Source organism: Aulonocara sp. 'chitande type north' Nkhata Bay, linkage group LG5, assembly GCF_057382095.1.
Source record: "Aulonocara sp. 'chitande type north' Nkhata Bay isolate Kocher_YH1m ecotype deep benthic linkage group LG5, A_spYH_male_GT1.1, whole genome shotgun sequence".
Lineage (NCBI taxonomy): Eukaryota > Metazoa > Chordata > Actinopteri > Cichliformes > Cichlidae > Aulonocara > Aulonocara sp. 'chitande type north' Nkhata Bay.
In genome coordinates, this window is record NC_141348.1 from 22,691,605 (window position 1) to 22,717,903 (window position 26,299).

At 40.1% G+C, this 26,299-nt stretch overlaps 1 protein-coding gene across 3 annotated transcripts in view; it reads right to left on the reverse strand.

Annotated features, from left to right (window-relative positions):
• Positions 1-219: 219 nt before the first annotated feature.
• The window catches only part of scn8ab (sodium channel, voltage gated, type VIII, alpha subunit b), a 45,724-nt gene continuing 19,644 nt past the window's right edge, over positions 220-26,299 (reverse strand). For 2 of the 3 annotated variants that reach the window (XM_086292196.1, XM_086292197.1), the window contains exons 10-28: positions 26,027-26,233; positions 25,665-25,946; positions 22,999-23,355; positions 21,587-21,719; positions 21,044-21,282; positions 20,050-20,223; positions 19,480-19,836; positions 17,762-17,935; positions 17,338-17,631; positions 16,017-16,134; positions 15,717-15,871; positions 15,038-15,211; positions 9,915-10,037; positions 7,815-8,099; positions 7,683-7,736; positions 7,453-7,590; positions 7,126-7,230; positions 6,753-7,023; positions 220-5,761 (exon numbers count right to left, since the gene is read on the reverse strand). In XM_086292196.1, coding sequence (XP_086148322.1) covers positions 4,596-5,761; positions 6,753-7,023; positions 7,126-7,230; positions 7,453-7,590; positions 7,683-7,736; positions 7,815-8,099; positions 9,915-10,037; positions 15,038-15,211; positions 15,717-15,871; positions 16,017-16,134; positions 17,338-17,631; positions 17,762-17,935; positions 19,480-19,836; positions 20,050-20,223; positions 21,044-21,282; positions 21,587-21,719; positions 22,999-23,355; positions 25,665-25,946; positions 26,027-26,233 — 4,806 coding nt within the window. In that variant the 3' untranslated portion in view covers positions 220-4,595. The remainder of the gene's footprint in view (positions 5,762-6,752; positions 7,024-7,125; positions 7,231-7,452; positions 7,591-7,682; positions 7,737-7,814; positions 8,100-9,914; positions 10,038-15,037; positions 15,212-15,716; positions 15,872-16,016; positions 16,135-17,337; positions 17,632-17,761; positions 17,936-19,479; positions 19,837-20,049; positions 20,224-21,043; positions 21,283-21,586; positions 21,720-22,998; positions 23,356-25,664; positions 25,947-26,026; positions 26,234-26,299) is intronic. The other variant, XM_086292198.1, reaches the window with a different exon arrangement.

Below are 26,299 nucleotides of genomic sequence, written 5' to 3' on the forward strand. Positions count from 1 at the left end.
GTTCTTTAATGTAGTCTCTGTCCCTCCCTGTATACTGCAACCTGCACACATTCCCTGCCTTGCAATTTTTGTGATCATCAGCAACAAACAAAATTACCTTCTTTAAAGTGTCAGTAATTTTCTTAAATAGGTAACACAGATTATGATGCAGCGATACATCGTCCGACTTTGTATGAGAACCATGCATTGTAGAACCAAAAATGACACCAGCCAGAGGAATAACTGGAAGGCTGCTTTATTGTTTGGAAATAGATTCGTGCTCAAATGAAGACATTCTTTCACTGATTCTCATTTAACTTCCAATGTGGTTGTGCGACACGTGTTATCTTTCTGACTGTATTAGTGGCAAGAGACAATGACAGTCAAAAGGGTTTTTTCAGTTAAAGTAGTTTCAAAGAAAAGAAATGTATCTCAGTCATGCTACAAAAGAATGGCCTCATATACCATTTGGTAAACCAACATTAGGAAATGAGCTGTAGTGTAAAACAAAAGGCAAGCTGTTCTTTTGCTAGCCCGAGAGCCAGTAAACAGAACACACAGAGAGCACTTCTACTACATGACTCTACAAGATGTTAGTCCAGACAGTCTAATCTAGGTGGTGAGTTTTTCAGTTCAGGTTATTTACGAACTCAATACATTGCGTCTATCGTGCTCCGTTTTGATTCACTTCGATGGGTGTTGAGATTCTCATTGCTGATTTATCGACAGACTAAATAGAAAGCTAAAAAGGCACGTGCCGTTAAGAGATATTGCACCATAAACAAACACACAGACAGTTAAGACAACTAACCCTTAAAATCATTATTATTATATCATATTGAAAGTGACAGCGAAATTAAAGGTGAGCTCCAAAACTACAGCAGTGTGTTAACGGGAAACATGGAGGGTTAGAGCTGCAACAAGCAAAAGAAATCGTCACACAGAGTGAGCTGTGGCTCGTAGTCGGGGCACACGGGTTAACCAGCAGTCGCCTGCAAAAAGGCTGTGAGTGTGTGTGTGTGTGTGAGTGTGCGTGTTTGTGTGCGCATGTGCGAGGGTGTTAGTGCGCGTGTGTGTGAATCCGTTTAACCTTGTGTCTACAATATAGGAAAGTAGGGGCAAGACATCGTCACATATACAAAAGGGTATGCTGGTAGTGCAATCCTCTAACCAAGGCAGGCTCCACATTTCTCAGCAAGCAGCCAGTACAACACCATGCATTGTACGCTGGTACCCAGTATGCACAAGTCCTGGGCAGGCCAGAGTTTTGGTTATTTCTCTGAACATACCACACAAAGAAAGAAGCATGATCAGTTACACTCTGGGGCTCTGGTTTCACCTCAATGCAAGGAGTGGACAGGAGAGTTGAGTTACAGACACTGTTCTAATGTATATATACTATATATATATATAATGGTAGAATATATATATAATATATATGTAATATAGCTCTGTATATGCACATATGAATTTATACAGTTTTTATTACAATCAGTTTTTTTTAAATATAGATTAGCTTACTTCCCTCTTTTTTGTGAAATGTGAATCAAAAAAGAACGAAAGAAAGAAAAAACCTATTCCATCTAACAAATGCGTCACAGCCTAACAAGTGTGACAAGGGGTGTCAGCTGGAAGCCATTCTATTTATGGTTATTAATATTTAGTGTTAGATTAATAGCTGTAGTTTTTCTTTTTTTAAGTAATCCTGTATTTACAAAAAAACTACACATGCTGTTAAAATAATATAATACATTATTTATAGCCTCTTAAAAAGTCCAGTCTTAGCTTTTGCAGTTTGTGCCCTATAGAACGAAGCCTGAATTTTATTTCTTTTTTTCCCCAAATGGATGTATGTGTATTGATTTTTTATTTTCCCTCTTTCTTCCTGTCAATCTCGTATTCGTGGAGGTCTCGGAGAAAATGGACGGCAGTAGCTTTTACGTTTGTCATTCAGCGTTTTTTATTTGGTTCAAGGTAACACCCACACTGATTTTGGAGATTTCATGCAGCAACTGGACCATGGAACTTGAAAACGGATGAGGAGGGGTTGGGAGCGGCTTATAAACGGGTAGTGACATCACTGGACGACAGGAAGTGCATAAGCTCTGGTGTGGTGCCTAGGCTCACAGCACCGTAAAGATGCATCCAGTGCTCTGCCTGATTATTTGGTATTTGTTATGCAGTAGAGCAATAGGGAGAAAAACATGGCAAATGAGATGCTCGGAGCACTTGTTGTTGGTGAATACTGAAATCTGGGCCGATCCACTGATCCCCTTCTGCTTCAGAAGGAATTAAGAGTGCTGCTCAAACCAACGTGTCCCAATTCACTTTCATGACATCTCCTCACAGTGTTTCCTATATCTGGCTGCTATCAGGGTGAACATTAGTTTGTTTACTGAAATTAACTGAGACCAGACTGCAGTCCATAATGACTATTCATATAAACGTCACCATTACAAGCGAGCGCAATGACGCCGTTTCATCGAGATGCTTCTAGCCCTATAGTTCTAAGCATCGTAAGCAGGAAGCACTAAAGTGGCCCCTGACCGGGCGGCTGTCAGCAACGCGACAACCAGCCGAGATCATCGTCCATCAACATGGCATAAAACAAAAGAGTAAAACATGATTTCATAAATACTCCCATCACATTCACTTGCATTTTGTTGCAGAGCTCATAATAGTACATTTATAATATCTCCTGAGAAAAAGGGATGAATTTTTCAAGCATTGCATACATTTCTAGGGTCTCTGTCTAATAACGACAGCGAGAAAACAGACTGGGCAGGGCATACTTAACCCAATCCCACTCCATGGACAAAGGGCAACAAGGGATAACAAGGCAGGTCTCTTTGGCTTCTCCACGCACAATGTTCTCATCACCCATTCATTATTTCCCATTTCTCAACAAAATAAGATACTACTAATATGTCTCATCACAAGATCGTTTCTCTAAAAGTAAAAGCACAAAATAAGACATGGAAATTATATCCTGAAAGAAAATAACAACAACAACAACAACAAAAGATACATACATTTACATTTTGTGTAAATAAATTAACCTAACAAGGATCAAAACTCTTGTCAGCCCTATCAGAAAAGGTCTAACCACCCACAGAGAAACATTAGAAATAGAAAGGAGTTTGCCAAACCTGTGAAATCCCCACAAACCACTGACAGCAGGATACCCACAATGCCCGATTACACAAAAATAAAGGCAGATGGTATGGAGCATTACATAGGTGCATACAAATTATAAATATAAGCTTCTTTTTTTTCATTTCAAAGTGCTGTGCCCTTGAAAATACTGTATTTCTGTCCAAATTAACAAACGTTTCAGTCCCATGACACACACACAAATATCTCTCTCTAAATCTTACACACTCAAAATCTCCAAAGCAGCAACTATTTACTTATTTATTTATTTTTTATTTCACCCACTGATGGACTGACGGTGCTATCATTTCCCGACATATATCATTCTTCCATCTATAGAGACAACAGGTTTAAACAGTAATTTGAAATGTGCTGAGTAATGAGATTAAAATTTGGATCCATTTTAAGCTGATCAACCCCCCCCTCCCCACATCGCTTATCTTCGTGGAACAAATTACTCTGAACTTTCAAATTTCGAACATGTCTTGATCGTACAGTCGAGCCACCGTCGTGGTCTGAGTATTAGTGTCTTGTGGACTATGATAATTCATGCAAAGATTTCTGATCAAAACATGCCATCATGCAAGTCATTTCTATGCATTGAACAAGCACACTTATTATTTGTTTGGAAATCTTTCTGAGTAAATGTTAAGCCCTTGGCCCGAGTTGACTCCATAATAAACAGACACTTACTCAATTTGGTGTGAAAGCCCATGTTAAAAAAAGGATTTCGATGTGGATTATAACAAAGATAAAATGAGTAGAAGAGTTGATTGACATGGGCAAACTTGTTGGATATTGTTCTTTTTTTTTCTTCTGTTTGCATTTTCGCTGCTCAAAAAACAAAACGAAAACAATTTCTAGCTCAATAAAACAAAAAAGTAGTTCACACTGTTATTTGTGTCTTTCACTCACCTTCTGTTTGCTCATAGAGTGAGTGTGCCATTTGTTCCTTTATACATTTCTGTATTAAAAGACACAGAAACACTCTGTGGCTGCTGCAAGAAGGCGTTTCTTCAGCAGCGAGCAGCATCCTTGTTGTCTTTCACAGTACTGTCTTCCATAAGAAAACCATTCCTTGCATCCAGACGCGTGATTTTTTTGTTGTTGTTTTTTCCATTTCACCTCTTGGTGTAGAGTTTGCTCAACTTATCTGTAAGACCAGTCATACGTGAGCGGTATGGGACGCAGTCTGTTTTGATTGACTTTTTGTTAAGTAGTCCAGATACAGAGTCGCACAGTATGCTGATTATGTTTGGTTTGACTAAAGTTCAAGTCTTCAAGCTGTAACAGACCAAGATGCTTCTCTCTGCATCAATATAAGAATGAAGTCTGTAAACAAAATTACTGAAGACTTTTTTTTTCTGACTTGCAAATGAAATAATCTGTACAACTGTGTTGGTGAGTTTCCGCTCGCATTAGTATCATCTTTTTGTTATTACTGTGAATATACATCCAGTGGCCTAACATTTGGATTCCCTGATGTCTTTTTGGTTTCTTCCTTTCTCTTTCCTTCCCCCTTTGCCCTCATTGTTGTCGTCCTGTTTCTCCTTCTCAGGTTTGGTTACACTGTCATAAGAAGGCAGGGAGGCAGTTGAGGGAGTGCCCTCTTTCTTTTCTTGTTCCTGATTGTTACCACCATTCTCGTCTTTGTTATTGGCTGGTTTGCGCTTACAAACAAAACCCCGACTGGCCAAATGGGAGCGGTAGGCCCTTTGAATGATTCTGGCAGACACATCCTCCTGCTTGCGTCTCAGAGTGGTGGTGATAGGCTCATAAGAGACCTTGGAAGGATTGGCAGCCACGAAACGCTCCTCCATTTGTTGCCTCAACATGTCCAACTCGCCGCTGTCACCCAGCACACGCTTGGTGAAGGCAAAGAGGATGTCCAGACAGTGTATGCGGTCTCCACTCACCATAGGCATGTCCATTGCAATCAGTTCAATGGTATTAGGCTTGGGCACGCGGAGTGGGTGTTCGAGTGCATCTGCAAAGTCAGAAAGCTTGGCATAGGTGATGAACTGGGAGGCATCTGGGTCAAACTTCTCCCAAATTTCATAAAAGGTCTCAAAGTCATCCTCACTGAGTGGGTCTGCACTCTCCTCTGTGGCCACGCTGAAATTCTCCAGGATGATGGCAATATACATGTTGACTACAATCAGGAAAGAAATGATGATGTACATAACAAAGAAGAAGATGCCCACCGATGGGTTGCCGCAGTCTCCCGTAACAGGGGTCCCAGAGTTCTCCAAGTAGGGGTCACAGTCCGGAGGGTAGTTCAGAATAGGCAGCAGAAGGCCATCCCATCCCGCAGACGTGGTGATCATAAACAGGATGATCATGCTGTTGCCAAAGGTTTCAAAATTGTACATGTCATCAATTCCAGCCCCGTATTTCACATAGCCAAAGTTAGACATTCCAAAGATGGAGAAAATGAACATAACCAGGAAAAGAAGGAGGCCAATATTGAACAAGGCAGGAAGTGACATCATAAGGGCAAACAGAAGAGTTCTGATTCCTTTGGCCCCCTTGATGAGACGCAGGATCCTGCCGATACGAGCCAGACGGATCACCCTGAACAGTGTTGGTGAGACAAAGTATTTCTCAATCAGGTCAGCCAGAAACATTCCTGAAATTCAAAGGAAGGAAAAACAAACACATGTTAGTTAAGGCTGAGACAAAAGCCGACTGAATGCTTTACCCCATTCCACACAGCAGGAAAAGAAACATTGATTCTTCATTACTTGTTGGTCTTAGTTAGTAATCCATCTGTTTTTATACAGCACGAGGATCACAACAAAAAGCCAGGAAAAACTGTATGGCAACGTTTGAACTGAAGACATTTGAAAGAAAGAAATTGAAGTTTTTTTTATATTTGATTTTATGTATACTGGGCAAAAGTCCAGCAATCCCTGATTTCTTTATATTTCTTTATATTTACTTGGAAAATGGGAAATATTTCTTTACACCAGCTGTGTTCTTTAACTGAGCCTGAACTGTCTTATGCAGCTTTCCTGAGGCTTATTTTCAGTCCAGTTCTTGAGTAATTTGGCATACCTCAGCCCTTTCTCAATGTTTCCCTTCCATAAGATTGGCTTTAAATCTTTTAACGGCACAGTTGCCCACCATGCTGAGATAAGCCAAGCTTTTAGCTATTTTGTTGGTGCAAAAATAAAATTTTATCCCTGTCAAACTATGTTATATTTTCATAGATTCGATTAAAGAAATGGAACCAAATTATGGATTTTTGTGACAGGCTACTAGCAAGAAAGTGCTATTGCTCAACACCACTTTAAAAATTCCAAGAAAGTCTGGCTGCTTGAAAGCAAAATATAAAGAAAGATTTTAAATTTCACCTTCTGACAGGTTGCGCACATTAGTGCTACATATATTTTAATTCATATATATTACAACTGGTAGAAACACAAAGTTTGGTTTAGGCAAGAGAGCTGCCTGAACAGAGTTTGCAGGAGACCACACACAGGTTAGCTTAAAGTCTGGCTCATGTTTGAGCTGTGTGCATCTGCAGTACGTGAATGAAATTGGCTTATTTGAGCCATTTCCAGTAAAGCTGCTTTGACTTTTCCCCTCATGCATAAACAGCCTTTTTAAATACTTGCCCACAATTGAAAGGATGACCACAACCACATCGAAAATGTTCCAGCCATTGGTGAAGTAATAGTGACGTAGTGCGAAGAGCTTCAGTAAAAACTCGCCAGTGAAGACAACAATGAAGACAAAGTTGACCCAGTAAAGCACGTTCTCTGTCTCCTCCGACTGATTGTCTGTCTCCACCATCATAGTGACCATGTTGAGGCAGATGAGTATCATGATGGAGATGTCAAACACCTGCTGCGTCACAAAGTCAAACACCATGCCCTGGATTTTGTTCTGAGGAGAAAGCAAGAAGACAGAAGAGGGATGTTGGAGTGATTTTCTTAATGATTTTTAGAAATGTAACTTGCGTGGAGGAGAAGGGAGGAGAATATTTACCTGGGGCCTGGGGATTGGTTTCTGTGGTTTCTTGGACCCTAGTTTCTTCATTGCATTGTAATACTTCTTCTGCTCTTCTGTCATGAAGATATCCTGACCTCCAAAGTAAAGGGACAAAAAACAATTTGGTTACAATCTGCAAGACCACATTTTCCAGTGCAGGATCTACTTTAAAAAAAAAGTCAAAGTCAGCGGTGTAGATTTTAATGACATTTTGGGACATACATCTGTCTTCTTGATTATAGTGTAATTGACTGTTTCATCTAACTCTGGTGAGAAAGTAAAAATGTGTATATTTGAGAGATAAATGAAGAAAAGCAATCTTATCTTTTTCTTTTGTTGATTGAAGTTATCAATGATGACACCAATGAAGAGGTTTAGGGTAAAGAATGAGCCAAAGATGATGAATATGACAAAGTAGATGTACATGTACAAGTTGTCCTCATAAATGGGCTGATCCTCCACCTACAAATTGCCATAAACAAAAAAACATATTAAAAAAACTGTAGGTCCTGCTGATGTGAAAGTCAGACTATTTGTAAACTGAAAAAGCTTACCTTTCTAGAATCTATTGCCGCATACATGATGTCCATCCAGCCTTTGAATGTTGCCTGCGATGGTGGCAGTCACAGTGTGAGAAAACAAAAAAATTGTACAAATGCGAAGTAGCAAAAAAAAAAGTTTCTCACCACTTGTAGGAGTGCCAGGTATCCCGCGCCCACATTGTCAAAATTGATCTTGACATTCTTCCATCTGACTTCAGTATAGTTGTCATTGATGAGTGCGAGGCACTCTGTTTTGTTGTTCACCTCATGCGGTAGAAAATACTCCTCATCTGTCTCATTGAAACAATAGTAATACTTTCCAGCAAACAGATTGACACCCATGATGCTGAAGATGAGCCAGAAGATGAGACACACCAGCAACACATTCATGATTGAGGGAATTGCACCCACCAAGGCATTCACTACAACCTAAAAAGAACAGGGGGGTGGGGAGCAGACAAGAGTGTATGTTAGCAATCAAACACCACCTGCTTGTAGATGTTATAACATTTTGCACAGAAACACACACTTACATAGAAATGCACATTCTTTCCCTCCCTTAGAGACTCAAGTTGCGTTATGTGATTGCTTCGTAAAAATTCATGCCAATCACAATAACCTACAAGCGAGTATAACAACAGGGCACAATACAATGCACAACAAGTCAAAACAGTGTAGAACTCTGATTATTTCAACTTTGAACAGAGAGCCATGCTTAAAATAGTTTGTGTTATAGGTTTTGGTAATAAAGGGGATATTACAAATTTTATAAATCATCACTTTTGACTGTCAGCATTTAAATGACGTAGTACTGTTTTATGACAGCTTGGTATATTAAACTAAAACTCATTACAACTAGTTCTAAATCATTATAAAGTTATCCTTTTGTAGCTTCTAATCCACATTATCAGATTTTTTTGTATTGTGCCCCAGCATATTGTTATTCCCATCAAAAGTATATTGCATTCATACACACTCGTATACTATTTGTGTTCCAGTATGTCAAGAGAACATTTGTGTTAGCTGTGGCTGCTCAATGCAACAAATTAATTCAATCAATTAAGTAATGATTGCATGAACTGTTAATATAAAAGATAACTTTACCGTCCTGAATGATATACAGCTGTTAGAATTAGGAGGAAAACACAGGAATGTGCATTTCCAAACACCAAGCCATGAAAACAGAAAGCCAAATAAACCAAAACTATAGGCAAACATCAAATGTCAAAATTATTTGCGTTATTTTGTGTTCTGTCTAATGTTGTAATATAGAGACAATGCAGCTATGCGATAACTTAATATAACTGCAAAACGGTGATCGTGAAAATCATGGTGATGAAATTCACTGAGGAGTGATGAGCAAGGATGTCAGGGGAGGGGTTATGCAACCAGAAGTTTGTTGATCTTCCAGTGTGACAATGCCAAAGCCAAACTGTGATAATATCAGGTAACAGGACACTTGAGCCAGAGCAAAAGCCAGAAGATGCTGAGCCTAGGCACGATAAAAATTGTTGTTGTTTTTTTTTTGCCCAGCAACAACCAGAGGCTGACGCAATCCATCACATGAAATAACCAGATTAAACCAGATTCTGTTTTGTTTGTTTATTAGTTAAAACTCTGGAGTTACATCACAACTATAGATGTAGAAACTGTGCACACACTTAAGGACAGACTTAACTGTGTGCACCTTGTAAATGAAGTATGCACAAAGATTGACTACTAATTTGGATATCTGTTCATTTGAGCTGGGGGCTCTGTAGCACTTAACAGACTGCATTTTGGGTCTGTGTCATAACCCTATTGCATGGCTCAGCTTGAATTTGTTTTGCCTGACAGTTCAAACCAACCTCTAGTTGTTCCTTCAGCTGGTACTAAACAGAGCTTTTATTGTAGCGTGCTGAATCACTCAAACAAAAAATTGGAGTGCAGTCTACTTTTTTAAATAAAGCATTGGACAGAGTTTAATTTTGTTAATATTTGGAGTCACTGCTAAATGCTTTAAAATAATGCTAAATTTATTATATATGAAATGAAACATGATTAATCAAATCAGATGTATGATGACCATCTGAGATGATCTGCGTCCATGCAAAAAGCTTCTCACTAATCCAAGGAGTCATCTTTAAAAAAAGAAAAGTCCCCTCAGAGATATTTAAAATCTATTCTGCCATCTCTAGCATGCGCTGATACTTCTTATTTATTCGGCATGCAAAAGGACCAGCTGCCTGGTATCTTGGGTCTTACCCTCATCCCTTCAAAACGTGACAGGGCCCTGAGGGGTCTCAAGGCCCTCAGTGTCCTGAGTGATTTAATCGGGCCTAGATCGGAGTAGCCCAACGCATTAGCTATAAGGGTGACTATAGACACCTACACAGATAGGGACAGAAGAGGGAAAGACAGAGGCAAAGGAAGAGAGGACCCACAAAGTTAGAGGGGAAATAGAGAGAAAGGTGGACTCTAAAGTGTAAGGATGGCTGAATGGTTATATACAGATATATATAAGTACATATATAGGTTATATATGTGTAAGTATATGTATCTATATAGCATAACGGTTAAACAGGAGTTATTACAATAAACAACGGTCAATAAAGCGTAGCCGGACTTCTTTTTTTCCTTTTCTTTTTAAAAAAAATGTGTTTGCTTATGTTTGAGTTTGGTTTAGTTTGGCAAGCCAGTCTAGCGTGATAACCAGCTTAACAGCACAGTGAGCACACCTGGAAAGAAACTTGTGGTTGACACAGTGAGAGGAAGAGAAGAGAGTCAAACAAAGGGAAAAATTAGAGGAGAAATGAGTTCACAAACACTAAATCAATGTGACACAATAATATACACACAGTACACGATACAAAACAGTACAGTTTCCACATCAGAGGGCATTGTACTTAAAGAAGGGAGAGAAAACGCAGAAGCTGACGACAACTTTCAGGGTTAGAAGAGAGGAAAAGCCTGTGAAAGTAGGAGTCCCACCACAGCACATCAACCTTACCCTGGACCCCCAAACACCGACCCCTCAGTCCCTCTCGATAGCTGCACAACGTCTCTCTTAACTTAAAGAGAGACACAGTTATAGGAACCTGCTGTGAGAGAGAGGACAGGTCAGTGTTAGGACAGAGGGCTGCATTAAAAAAATCTGGATTAAGTTATCAGACTATATTGCGATGTCTTCATATTTCAGGGTTACGCAAAAAAAAAAAAAATCCACCATGTAACTTGAATAATTGAACACTTTTGTCGTCCATCATGACCCATAGGACAGACCCCTTACTATAATTGTTGGGAAGAGAGGATCCAACTCACACATTTAGAAAATCTGTACTTAGCCTACATGAAAATTGTAAAAAAGTTAGGACAGTTTTGCTACCGACTGCTTGAGGTTTTCATTTAAAATCGTCACATATCCTTCTTTCTTCTTCATTCCTTCCACCTTGATGAGATTTCCAGTTCCAGATGGACTGAAGCATCCCCATAGCTTAATGCTCCCACCACCATGTTTCGCTGTAGGGATGGTGTCATTTTGGCTTGTATGCCTTCCCCTTCTTTCTCCAACTATAAGCAGCATATCTGTGGCTAAAAATCTCTACTTTCTTCTGATCTTCACCTTAGCTTGTTTCAGTCTGGTTTGCAGGTGTAGGGTTACCCTACCCCTCTGCAGTTGTCCTGGGCTCTGCAGACACATCTCTCACTAGTTTTCTTTCCACGCTCTTTGAAATCTTTCGCTTTCTGCCTCTGCCAGGCTTGTTCTGTACTGTGTTGCTCTATTTGAATTTCTCGATCACACTTCTTGCTCCAGTTCTTGACACTCAGGAACTCTGTGATAAACTTCCTGCTTTGTGAGCAGAAGCAATTCTTTTTCTCAAGTCTAAACTGATTTCTTTTGCTTTTGGCACAACACTTTCTAAAGTTATAGCTCAAACCTTTGCTGAAGTTTTTACACTGTGTGTAAATTGGAAGATAACCCTTGATTTTGCAAGCTTCATTACAAAGTTAATGCGCATAAAAATCACTTGCTCATTAATGGGAAATGTTTGACAAAAATTGTCCTTATTTATATCTTTCATAGAGAAGACCTTACTTAACCAGACAATGCAAAACTGCTTAAAAGTCCAGATCTGAAAACAACTGATACTATTTGAAGCACTATAAATGCCAATATTTAACAAAGGAGGCTCTAACTGTGACGTTTCTAAGCACCTACAGAGACAAATAAAAGAAAGATGCTACACATTTGTAATATAGATATCTAAACCCTTTTTAAATGATTTGCTGACATATCATTTAAAGCGACAATATCATTTCTCAGTTTTAACATTTGGTTGTTTTATATTGATTGTTGTTATATACAGCCAAGTAACTGCATATTGTTTTGATTTACATTTAAAGGGCTTTCTATGGAAGTGAATTTATATCTCAGTCCTGTAGTGATATTAACATCTTCTGCATAACATTGTATTATAAGTCTCACAAATGTTGTGTATGCACTCACTGACCACTTCATTTGGTTCACCTGTTCAACTGCTCATTAACTAATCAGCCAACCACACGACAGCAGCTCAGCACATGTAAACATGGCCAAGATGACCTGCTCGATTTCAAACTGATTTAAATTACTTTGAACGCAGTGTGATTGTTGATGCCAGAACAGTTGGTCTGTGTGTTTCAAAAACTGCTGAGCTACTGGAATTTTCCCACATGACCATCTCCAGGGTTGACAGAGGATGGTCTGAAAAAGAAAAAAAATATCCACTGAGCGGCAGTTCTCTGGCTAAAAATGCCTTGTTGATGCCAGAGGTCAGGGGAGAATGGCCAGTCTGCTTTAAGCTGACAGGAAAGCATATTGACTCAAATAAACACTCTTTACAACAAAGGACACGCAGAAGAGCATCTCTGAATGCACAACACATCTACCTCTGAAGCAGATGTGCTTCAGCAGCACTGGGTGTGGTCTTCTGCACTCCTTTTAACTAAGAACAAGAATCTGAGGCTACAATTTGCACAGGCTCACCAAAACTGGACAACAGAAGAAAAATGCTGTGTGTTCTGATGAGTCTTGATTTCTGCTGCAACATTTGGATGGTAGGGTCAGATTTTGGCATAAACAACATGGGTTCATCCTGTCTCATCAATGGTTCACGGTGTTGCTGGTATAATGTGTGGGAGACATTTTCCTCTGGGGTCTTGTTGACCATGTTTATTTCTTTATGACCACAGTGACCATCTGCTGATGGCTCCTTCCAGTAGGAGAACATACCACTGGTTTCTGGTATCTTAACGATGAGGTCACTGAAATCAAATGACCTTCACAGTTAGCAGATTCAGTCCAGAGCACCTTCACACCTTTCTAGAAGGTGATGTGGAGATTCCAGTAAACCTGCAGCAACTGTGTGATGCAGTCATGTCGACTCGGCATGAACCAAAATCTCAGAGGAATGTTTCTGGCACCTTGTTGCATCTGTGCCACAAAGAATTAAAGGAGATCTGAAGATAAAAGGGGATTGAACATAATGCTAATTAAGAATAACTATTGAAGTGGCCGTGTGAAGACTCACACACTTATTCTTTGTCCTTCTTTTGTCCTTCTTGTGGGCAGCAGTGTCATTTGGTCAGTTTCTCCAAACTTTAACATCTTCTACTGCTATATTCAAATGATTCTTTGACCACCTGATCTTTTCAACATGATCACTGAAAGTTAGTGGCCAGATTCCAATCGTAATCTTGATAACTGAGGATGTTTGTTAAAAACAAAGGCAGATGTTTGTGAAGCAACCTGACTACTCCTATGTTCTTTGTTCTCAACAAACTATTGTGACGTTACATATTGTAAAAGACAATCAGACAGTAACTGAAAATACATGATATACACAAATAATCATAAAAAAATGCACACATATGGTATGTGTGCAGGGTAAACATACTTACAATTTCTGACCCCCATCAGGAATACAACATACAATACTACATTCCTATTAAACATAACTAAATGCTTGTTTATATGTATATGTCGAGGTTAACATAGACAGACTGGCACTTCACAATTAAGGGTGAAGATAAATTGGTGGTCAAAGGACAAATAAAATAAATGAATGACTTAGCACAACATAGGACATAATAAAAAAAACACACATATATACATATATATATATATAGAAATCAATATTACGACAAGACAAAAAATATAAATTTATTGCTAAATATATAAAATTGAATTAAATTACACATTTTGAGGAAAAAATCATTTGGATTTGGAAAGGTCAATGTCAGGGACTGAAATGATCAACTAATTAAATAAACTGTCCATAAAATATCATTGAATGTATGCCATCACATTCAGTGATCAATCACTTTAATTCTCAAATTTCCAAATTATTCTTTTCCTCAAAACCGTAAAATAACGAAGTAAAGTGCTATAAAAAATGTCACTTCCTGAGAAGCACCAGATATGACATCCATCCATCCATCCATTCGCTTCCGCTTATCCTTTTCAGGGTCGCGGGGGGCGCTGGAGCCTATCCCAGCTGTCATAGGGCGAAAGGCGGGGTACACCCTGGACAGGTCGCCAGTCTGTCGCAGGGCTAACACATAGGGACAGACAACCATTCACACTCACATTCACACCTAGTGGCAATTTGGATTATCCAATTAACCTATCCCCACAAGCTGCATGTCTTTGGATGGTGGGAGGAAGCCGGAGTACCCGGAGAGAACCCACGCAAACACGGGCAGAACATGCAAACTCCACACAGAACGACCCCGGCCTGATGGTGGAATTGAACTCAGGACCTTCTTGCTGTGAGGCAACAGTGCTAACCACCGTGCCACCGTGCTGCCCACTAGCTATGACATCATTTTTTAAAATATAGATGCAGGAAAGAATTCACGTGAGAAACAGATCACACACAAATGAGAGAAAAGGATAAACCACATATGAATTACAGTAGCTGTCAAGAGAGGGAAACACTGAATGCCTCAGCAGGCCAGATTGAACATTCAGGACAGAGAGGCCATTGTGCTACTGAAACTAAGCAAAATCTCCAGGCTTCATGACAGAAGCATGGAGCAATGTGCAGATGCGTTTCTGTGGTCCCTGGTGTTTGTAGACACTGCTGACTAGATAAAGAGGTCTGTGACTCAGCAGTGCAGGAACTGTTATCTCTCTAGTTTTTGGCTGAAGCAATAAAACCATGTTTTTTGAGACATTCGCCCATTTGGTAGAAACAAAAAACAAACATACGTGTTTCCCCAATAGAGCATCTTTTCTGTGTGACAAATGACTCACTGACTTTAAACTCTCAAATCTGTAGATGTTGCAATCTTAAACTATCATCATGTGGCCAGTATGTAACCAAGCCACATACAAATGTACTTACATCAACAATGAAGAAGTCCAACCAGCACCAGGCATTTGTAAAGTACTTGACAAAGCCATAAGCCACCCATTTCAGCAACATCTCCAGGATGAAGATGTAGGTGAAAACACGATCCGCATACTCCAGGATGATACGGACTGTCTTCCTCTGTTCTATGTACACGTCCTCAAAGGCCTGAAGAGCAGAACAGAAACATCACACAGACAATATGCATGGCATGAAACAACCAGTGTTATTATCAGTATGAAGGTCTTTTCACTCTTCTAAATCACCTGGGTTAGAATTTGCTGGATGACATGCTGTGTTCATTTGTTGTTGACAATAAGTTGTTTACACCATGCAGAAAAATAACTGATAAACATAACCCTATCAGACTAGGGTCATGGTTCCCTTCATTCCCTGTTTCCATTATTCCACATATAAGTGTTTGTCTTTACCTCCCACCTGGATAAAGCTGCAAGCCTAAGCTAGAAACTCCTGGTTGAAAGCTTGGTGCATTACAGCACTTTGCTGTCCATTATCGGCAATAATATCAAGAGCAGTTGCAGAAGAAAAGCAGAAGATGATGCTTGCTCACATCCTCAGAACTAAGTGTGTGTGTGTGTGTGTGTGTGTGTGTGTGTGTGTGTGTGTGTGTGTGTGTGTGTGTGTGTGTGTGTGTGTGTGTGTGTGTTCTTACCAGGGCCCCACTGCTGAGCAGGATCATGAAGATGATCAGGGTTTCAAACCAGTTGTGTTCCACTATCAGGTAGCAGGTCTTCCTCAGGAACCACCAGTATTTCCCCCACCCGTGAGTAATGGGAACATCACAGCACTTATATTTGGCCACACACTCTGCATGCCAAATGAAAACACGACTGTTGATATACATCATGGATTGAACTGTGAATAAGCTGTCATTAACACAGTACACCGATAACATATTGTGTGGGCTTGTTGTTATTACTAACCAAAAAGTTAAAAATTAATCACCACTTACCATCTGTCCAGCAGGCTTCTGGGTCAAGATACTCCTCCACAACCTCCACCACTGCCACCTCCTCCACATCAGGCTTGATGTCTATTGTGCTGCCCTCAGACGAGCTGGTGTCATCCAGCTAGGACAAAGAGATCAGTTCAACCTCTTAGTTTCTCTCTGAATGTTATAGGTTCAGCAGTGAGATGCTGAAAGCGTACAATATGTATAAGGCACAGTGCCAGTGAAGCCATTACATTAATGCATCCTTTGGGTTTATATGCATGACATGATTTATAAATGGAGGTATACACGTTACAGCCATGTAGCGCAGTTATTAAAAGTCATGTTAGTCACTAGAGATAATCAGTAATTCTTTGAATTGTTAATAATAGTCATTATACGGTGGCCCTGAGAGGTCAAATGCATTGAAAACACCAGCAAACAGCAAACACTCAAAACAGAACCTAAGTAGAAAAAAAACAAAACCTCACAAAACACAATGGAGGGATTGCACTGGCACACATTTGAAAGAATCGGGGGATTTATCTGTGTTGTGAGGGAAAAGAGGATGTAAGGTAATGTGTGTTTTAATCGCACGATTCATTTAATACTTTAGATACACGTTTGATATTAGTCGTTTACTGTTAACTCGACAAAAACACTCACAAACACTCAGGACAGTTCAGTTCACTGAAGAGTGAATGCACATCAACATTCACCCCTTCTTCCCCTGTTTCCACCATTTTTTTAAAATTCTTTTTACAAAATAGCCATCATGCTTTTCTGACTGGCTTTCGCGCTGCAGCGTGCCCTCTGGCCAGCTGCAGCGCTGGGTAGATTTTTGTGGTTGAGGAAGCTCAGTAGAATATAAACCTGATGCAGGTACAGTAGTGATTCAGCTGCATTATCTCCTTTCTTCCTACAACAAACTAGGTCAAGGTGACCCACCCATCAGACTTCTCCACACACTTTGGGTCTGGCTATCCTTCTCCTCCATTTATACTGTACAGTAGACTGTGACTCTGCTTCTCTGTCATCTCACCAGGGCAGTCTGTTGTCTGCCTGCTGTTCTTGGCTGTCTGCAGGGTCAGCACTCAGGCTCAGTGTTACAGCGCTCCTGTCTAAATGGATGTTCTTAAATGTCAGTTAAACTAAGTCTCTCCAGTGTGGCAACTCAGATGAGTTCCACTTACTGCATATTGCACGATATACTCAACTTTATTCTGTTTACTGCACTATTGCATTGCTTCCTACCATGTTATATTTAGCAACCTCATCACCTCTGACATCAAAACAATAATTTACTAAAACTACCTGCAAAGCAAGGGCAGATGATACTCACATCTTTGCTGTTTTCCACATCGGATTCACTGCTGAAATCTTCAGTATTAAGGTTTTCAAAGTCAGACTCGCCAACAGCGATTGGAACGCAGACAGTGAGGTTTGGGTTGTGGATGAAGGACATGTAGTCGTCATCAATCATGTACTTTCCCACGCTGCTCCCAATTCCGCTGGTGGTCCCATTGCCATTTTTAGCATAGTCCAGTCCTCGATTGATATCCACTGTGTGATTTGCAATGCAGTTGAGCTTCTTCTCATACATTTCATCCAAAGGCTTCTGTTCGTCTTCGACAGGCTGCTTGTCATAGTGATAAAACAACCAATGAAAAATCGCTATTACAAAACAAACTGCCATCAAATAGGAGTCTGACACAAAACAATGTTATTTAAACAAGGAGGTGTATAAATGTTAAATTATATGGTACCTTCTTTAGCATTGTGGCTACAAAAACCCGCATGTTTGCCTTGAACCAGGCAATCCCCAGCTTAATGCGAGCAACCGCGAGCTGGAGGTTGTTGGGCTCACCATCGTCATCGGTGGCAGCAAGGTTGTCTGCACTGAATGAGCTCAGCAGCAGGGCCAGAAACAGGTTCAGCACCTCAAAGGGAAAATAGACAGAAGCTCTCATTTTAGCACTCACAATATACAGCGCTGGAAAAAAACATTTGCCACCTTTGGATTTCTCTTTTTTTTTTGCATATTTTTCACACGTGTTTCTGATCATCATAGAAATTTCAATTTAAAAAAACCCCAGAGTAAACACAAAATGCATTTTTTAAATAAAAACTGATTTTATTTAAGGAAAAAGTTGATGTGAAAAAGCTATTGCCACCTAAGGCTAACAACTGATTGTACCGTAGTTGGTGGTAAGAACTGCAATGGAGCATTTGTGACTGACAATGAGGCTTTCACATTTCACATCTTTTCTTTAAATTTAGCCAGACTGGAGGGTTTCTGAAAATCCTGTTAAACCAGCCTGTTTAAGATCGTGCTAAGGCATCACAATGAGATTTAACTCCTGACTTTGACTAGGCACTCCAAAATGAGGTGGACTTTCTGGTGTGCTTTGGATAATTGTCTTGCTTCTTAAGTGTACTTGTACTTGATGGCACAAGCTGATAGGCAGACATTCTCCGTCAGGATTTTCTCGAAGAAAACAGAATTCATGGTTCCATCACTTACGGAAAATCACCATGAAGCAGCAAAACAGTCCCAAACCATCACACTACCGCCACCATGTTTGACTGTTGGTATGATGTTCTTTTTATGAAATATTGTGTCAGTTTTACATCAGATGGAACAGCACTTGAACCTTCCGAAAAGTTCAGGTTTTGTCTCATCGGCCGCAGAATATTTTTCCAAAAGTCTTTGGGATCATCAAGATGTTTTTAGGCAAATTTGAGACGAGAATTTGAGGTTCATTTTGGTCAGCAGTGGTTTTCTCCTTGGAACTGTGTCAATGCAATTTTTGCCCAGTGTGTTTCTTATTGTTGATCATGAACTCTGACCTTAACTGAGACAACTGAGGTCTGCAGTTCTTTAGATATTGTTCTGGGTTCTTCTGTGACGTCCTGGATGACTCCTGGGAAAGTTCACCACTGTTCCAAGTTGTCTCTGTTTATGGATAATGTCTCTCGCTGTGGTCAACTGGAGTTCCCAAAGCCTTAGAAATGGCTTTGTAACACTTTCCTGACTGATAGATGTCAGTGACTTTGTTTCTCAGCTATTTCTTTAGACTGCGGCATGATGTGTTGCTTTCTGAGATCTTTTAGCCTACTTCACTTTGTCAGACAACTTCTATTTAAGTGATTTCTTGATTTAACTGGTCTGGGTTGGCTGTAACTCAGCTTTCCAAAAACTGTGTTTTGACAAGGAGAGTAATTACTTTTTTAGACAAGGGGCAGGTAGGTTTGGATATTATTTTCTTTAATAAATGAAATCATGATAAAAACACCATTTTGTATATACTATCTTTGTCTAATATTGTTAGATAATCTGAAAATTGTAAGTGTGACAAATATGCAAAAAACAAAGAAATCATGAAAACTGCAAATACTTTTTCACAGCAATGTATCTATTAAACTTCAATGGATTACTATAATTCAGGAGCCTGTACACTATGTAATGTCTGTCTTTGCTTACCACTAGGTTACCAATCACCATGACCATCATGAAGACCGTTAGACACATTGTCTGTCCTGCCACCTCCATACAGTCCCACATGGTCTCAATCCATTCCCCACACAACACTCTGAACACAATTAGGAAGGAGTGGAAGAAGTCGTGCATGTGCCAGCGTGGCAGCTTGCAGCTTTCTGCAATCTTACACACACAGTCCTTGTAGCTTTTGCCAAATAGCTGCATTCCCACCACGGCAAAGATGAAGACAATGATGGCCAACACCAGGGTTAGATTACCCAGAGCTCCCACTGAGTTGCCAATGATCTTGATCAGCATGTTGAGTGTTGGCCATGATTTGGCCAATTTAAACACTCTCAACTACAAGAGAAGCACAAAACAAACGAACAGGGTTAATTATAGTTTTTCATATCTACAAAACACAACCTGATGTAATATCTACAGAAGCCAGGCTTAACGTCAGCCTTGATCTGATGATCAGTAAGAAAGAGAGCTGCACAAATTTTACCTGATACTAGCTTGTATATTAAGGCCACAAAAGGTCAAATCAAATGTCTCTTATTTTCCACGTACCAATCGGAAAGACCTGAGCACTGACAGGCCTTCCACATCAGCCAGTCCCAGCTCGACTAAACTCAGAGTCACAATGAAGCCATCGAAGCAGTTCCAGCCTTCCTGGAAGTAATAGTAGGGATCCATGGCAATTAGCTTGGCAAACATCTCCCCAGCAAAGATTCCAGTGAAAACCTAAAGACCCACACAGAGAAAAACATGAAGAATATGTTAATATGTTTCCTCGGGAAACAGGATAAAGAGGCATGCTTAGATTGCATTTGAAGCATTTCTTGTTAAAAAATTAACAAGGATATGTTTCAGCAGAATTCGTAATTAACTATATTACTCGTTGCTTTGTATTGTCCTTCTGCTATGTCCTGTTAGTGCTGCAGAGAACACCCAGTGATTCACACTGCACCATCCATCATACTGCGCAGATTCCTCTGAGTTCAGTTCCTGGACTGCATGCCAATGCCTATGACCTCATTTCCTGTCTTAATATCTGACACTGTGCCAGTATTTCTGCCCTCAGACAGCTGTGCGACAGTGATATCTGGTAGCACAGACAGAGTACAGACAAACCAGAATGCCTGCGACAGATCTTGTTATATACTTGGTCAAATCAGTGTTGAACAGGCTTATGTCTGTATGGAAGCAGCTGAGAGCAAGTTAAGGGTTCAGCAGACTTGAAGGAAGCAAGATGCAACGGATGAAGAGTGAGTGGATGTAATAAAAGTTTGGCAGGCAAGCCTAGTTGGCTACATTAAAATGGTACTAAATCTTTAATGAGACCCCATCAGATTCCTGTATACGGTATGTGTATATATTCTTAAGTGCACATATCAAATGAAGCTTTGATGAGTTGGCTTGAGGTAATTGAGGCACACAATACACCTACGACATTTCTGTACCTCCTGAGAGACATACTGAGCATGCAGTCATAAAACAACAACAAAAAGGAATGGAAACAGTAAGAAAAAAGACTAAATAAAGACTGACTGCAGCTTCTTACCAGGTTTCCAACAGACAGGACTTCTTCAAAATGTGGAGTCATTGGGTAGTGCTCCATGGCCATGAAAAGGGTGTTGAGAACAATACAGATGGTGATGGCCAGGTCAACAAAGGGGTCCATGACAATCAAGTAGACTATGTGCTTGAGTTTTAGCCACATGGGACAGCATTCCCAGATGAGAAAGACGTTAGCAAACTTGTACCAGCAGGGAGGACACTTTCTTTGAGACTCCTCCAATTCTGCACAAAGAGATGGAAGAAAAGGGGGGACGTGAAATGTTTAACATTTAGTTATTTAAGTGACATTATGTGCTGTAACATCTAGACTCCTGAACACCTCACTTATGTGATAATTACATGCAACTTATGGGCATATACTAACAAGTTGCAACAACAGCTGTCACTTAGTTGATACCGAGGAAAACTGATGTTGTTTTTACTTGTGCATTTTCATGTCCTCAACGTATTTTAGCACTAAGAGCTAATCTGACAATTAACGGCACAGGATTAGAAAGAACAAGAGAAACATATAAACTCTCTGTACCCTCTATCAGAGTGTTGGTGACTACACTCATTTGACTGTTGGCACGGTCCTTCCCTTTGAAGGAGGAGTTGAGCTGATCCACAGACACCATGAGAGAGCCAGAGTGCTTCTTCTTAATCTCAACGTCTGTAGTCTGTACTCAGAGAAAGACATGATGTCACGGTCATTACATGAATCTAAACAGGCATTCAACCTTGTGCTCCACAGCTATCTAAATTCAATTCAATTCAATTTTATTTATATAGCGCCAAATTACAACAGCAGTTGCCACAAGATGCAACTTGATCCATCTAAATCATGAAAGAGATCTGAGGTCTGCTCACAAGGCAAAAGAACTGTCGCTTTAGTATCAAATAATGTACTGATATTCTACATTTTCCAGAAAATATAATCAAATACATTTCAAGTTCTTACTGTAAATTCTCAAATAGGTGCCTTAAATTAGCACAACCAGGTAAAGAACCAGGGTTTATTTAAAACTTTTTTTTGAAAGAGGGCTCAATTTCAATTCCTCTTTTTTCCATTATGATTTAATCTGATTTGAGGTATTTTTACTTTTGAGAATTTAAGGTAGCACATTCTAATTTTGCCATCATTAAATGTGCATGACAAAAATACAATCCCTAAGAAACAGTAAAATGCATGCAGTGGCATGCATGTCAACAAGAGAGTGGAAGACATCAAGACATCATTTAGTGACACATCATGCTAAACTTTAGAGAAGGTAAAAAGCAGGTAGATTGGTTGACAATAAAAGAGGGTTCAACCATGCTAGCTAGAATGACAAGAGACATTTATTATAGGAAAAAAAAGTTTTCATATTTGTCGTTGCATCATCCATTTCTCAGAAGCAGAGGATAAATGAGGGCAAGGAGGAAAGAGAAGGCAGCAGAGGGAAAGTGAGGCTGAAAGGAAGAAGAAGAAAAAAGAACTCCAGATAAGAACAGTGATAGAAAATAGTATGTGTCCAGATGTACAAAGCCCTCAAGAATGAGGAAGTAGAAGTAAAGAATGAAAAGAATTTCATATAATAATGATTTTTTTCTCAGTGATTGAACTGTTAGGGCAACTCGAAAGGGCTGATCTCATTACGCATTACTGTTAGTGAAGTAATGGTGATGATTCTGGCAAGGGAGTGAGTTTGCGGATGTTCTTTCAACTGGTTAGTGACTTCTAGTGCTGCTAAAAAAAGAAGTGAAAAGGCATTAGATCAGGCTGGAAGTCTAAGAGTCAGTGTATGGTGAAAAAATAAAACAGATTCTGTGTACTCAGGGAGTGGAAAAAAGGAGATACTGGGTTTAGGGAAAAGAGGAACAAGAGGCAGGGGAAGAGGTTGTGAAGGAGAAGCTGCAGAAACCCGGGCCACCAACATCATGCCTAAACTGTATTAGGTGTCCCATGGACGTCCTTACACTGTCATCAGTGGCTGCCTTATCTATTTTCACCTCAGGCAGAAGCCGTCTGCCGGGCCCAGGGCCGATGAGAGACACCACGCCATTGCAGTCCACTGTGCTGTTCCTCTTCCCTCCAGGGTGGGGTGCCAGCGGATGGATGCGTGATGAGCCCTGGCTGTTGCCACTGTAGCTGTTGCGACGGTAAGGTATAAACAGGGATCCTCTACGGTCTTCGCTCTCCTCTACTGTACTGTGCTCGTCGTCTGCAAATTCATTCTCTGAGCCCATGTCCTTGGAACGGCCTTTGAAGCTGAAGATGCTGCTGCGGCTGTTGTGGCGCGACATGAAGGGTGAGCCTGGGATGCTGAGTAGTGACTGAAAGAGGAGAGATAAATGAGGACAGGGAGAATTAAGGAGTTATTTAAAACAGCAGGAGTTAGTTGATGTGTACAGGTGGGGTATATAAAACAAGAATAAATCAGAGGAAGGGAACTAAAAAGAAATGAGAAACAGGCAGTAGGCACAAAATATAACCATAATATATTTAAAACATGTTATATTGCTTTTCAAGAAGAACTGCATTGCTCCAAAAAAATAACATTACAGTGTGTAAAATCTCACCACTCAGTAGCAGGAGATTGATGACTGCGGCACAGTGTAAGTTGTTAAGCTCTGCTGTTTTTGCCGCTGTTAGCTGTCGTTAGCCTCTGTTAGCCACTGTTATTGTAACTTTCCTTGAAGTGGAATCCTTGTTAGATTCAGACACTTATCGAATAAACTAGTAAAACGTGAGAATGTAATTGAATTGTTTATCAATGAGAAAGTGTGATTTTTAGGACCCTTGAGTCTAACATTAGCAGGCATAATGTTAGCTCAGAACTAGCTGCTCTTGTTATTTAGCCATCTCGTCAGCTGTATGGAACTTGGAGGGTTATATGTTTAATCTGCTGACAATAAGAATAAGACGATAACATTTTACCTAGATGCTGGTCCCATTTTTTTCTATTCAGTTCAATTTTATTTATAGTGCACCAAATCACAACGACAGTAGCCTCAAGACGCCTTCTATTGTAAAGTAAACCCTGCATCACATTTCCGCCTCTTTGGTGAAGGGGATCACTTCTCAGATGATAAACATAGAAATGATCCTTCATATCTTGAGGCTGTAGACACATATTAAATTTTTCTGCACCACGCCACATATGTGGCAAATAGGCAAAACAGTGATGTTCATCTCGGTCCATTTTTTTCCTACTAAAAAAATACATTTAAAAAAACGATTATCTGTATCTTAAAAGTCACACTTAAATGACACATTAGATCTTAATAAGTGAAGTATTAATGTTGAAAATCTTCAGCATTACACATTGTGGTGTTCATTGAGAAAAAACTACGTAACAATGTTTAACGAAAGAAAAGCTCACTGCAAGCTTTTGGGTTATTTTGATTATTATTTTGTTCTATCCTGTCTGCAACTGCAATGCAGGGAAAGATAAAGTAATACAAATACGTACAAGCACAAATAAAGTACAGAGGACTGGCCAACAAATGTAGACAAAGTAGTAAGAAACCAAAGTCTCAAAAGGTCCTGCAATGAGTGAAAGAAGAGTAGGAAAACTGCCTGTATGACAACTGAAGTGGCAGGAAGAGTCCCAAGAGGGCTGTGGCTCAAGAGAGGCTGATACAGCTGATACCACAACGAGGTCACTGCTTAAACCACCAAGTGCAGGAAGAAGCTGAATCATCACATCCACCCAAGCTCTGGATGAGCACACATGCTCTTCTTGGATCCCCATACAAATCCTGGCCACTGCAATTCCTTAAATGGCCACAAGAGACTGGCTACAAAAGTAACTCAATCCCCCTATACCCACATGTTAAAATGTCCAACTTTATAGCAAAAATAAAAATTTTTTTACACAACTCACCCATTTTAATTTTAAGGCTTAAAGTTATACATTATTATAGGAATGGCTGTTTTGAATGACAGATAGATTTTACTAGGTGTAAGTGCAAGTAATTGTAGTCAATAAACTTAACATGTGGGGGCTCTGTTGGTGCCTTTTGCATCTGGGTAGCTGTGATTCAAGAGTACGAACAGGTACAGTGACTCATCCAACAGATCCCAGCTCCTTCGGTCTGTATGTTAAAGTGATGTAGCCATGGTTGTGTGTGTGTGTGTGTGTGTGTGTGTGTGTGTGTGTGTGTGTGTGTGTGTGTGTGTGTGTGTGTGTGTGTGTGACAGCCCAGATTTTTGGGCTGCTCATCCAGGAAACAATAAAAAGGATTACAAAGTTTAACAGATAAGCAGGTAGTTAACTCGCAAGTTTCCTTCTAAAGATGATGTACCATGTTCTAAAAAACAAAAACGTACTGCTCTCCTATCAGTTCAGACACACATGAAGACAGAAAACTAAACAGCAGTAATGTCTGTAGGATTATTGAAGTTGGGCTAACTGTCATATAAAGATTTGCTACCTGGTGGCTAAAAACAGAGCTATGGTTAGAATAATGTTAACACATTAGCACAGTGAAGCTGGAGGATGAGCATTAATGTTTTTACTTCGATTTAGAAGGCCACAACACCACTAGTGACATCACAGCATCCACAGCCATCTTTTATATACAGTCTATGGGGCCATTGCTGAAACTCTCGAGTTTACAGCTTTTCTCGCTAACTTTACCTGGTTCATAATGGACGTCTTCCTTCCCAGTCGACTCCCTGGGAATCGAATGGTGCTTTTCTTGCTGCCATCATCTGACTCGGACTTAACCACCTTCTCACTGTCTCCTTTCTCTTTCTCCTGCTCTTTTTGTCGCCATTTCTTTTTGCGATTGCGACGCTCTTTTGCACTCTTGGAGCTCAGCTTGGAGACCTCCGAGGAGCTGCGGGACAAGTGCCCCCCACCTTCATCTTCTAACGCAGCCTCTGACACAGTACCAGCAGATGTCGCCATGGCAGCAGCCTGAGAGAAAAAAAAGACATGATAACCTAAAACTATGAAAAATGCATATTGGTGTATGTATATTAGAGAGTATGACAGACCTGAGTCTCTTCCTGTTGCTTCTTGAGCTGTTCGAGCATGGCTTTGAATTCTGCCTCTTTCTGCTGTGCCTCTTCAATCGTGGCTTGGTTCTGCTCCTCATAGGCCATGGCCACCACAGCCAAGATCAGATTCACCAGGTAGAAGGAGCCCACAAAGATGACCAGCACAAAGAAGATCATGTACGTCTTCCCTGCAGCTCGAAGAGTCTCACAGAAAACACAGACATAGCATAAAAGTGAATGAATCAGTAATTTATCATGCAAGATTAAGAC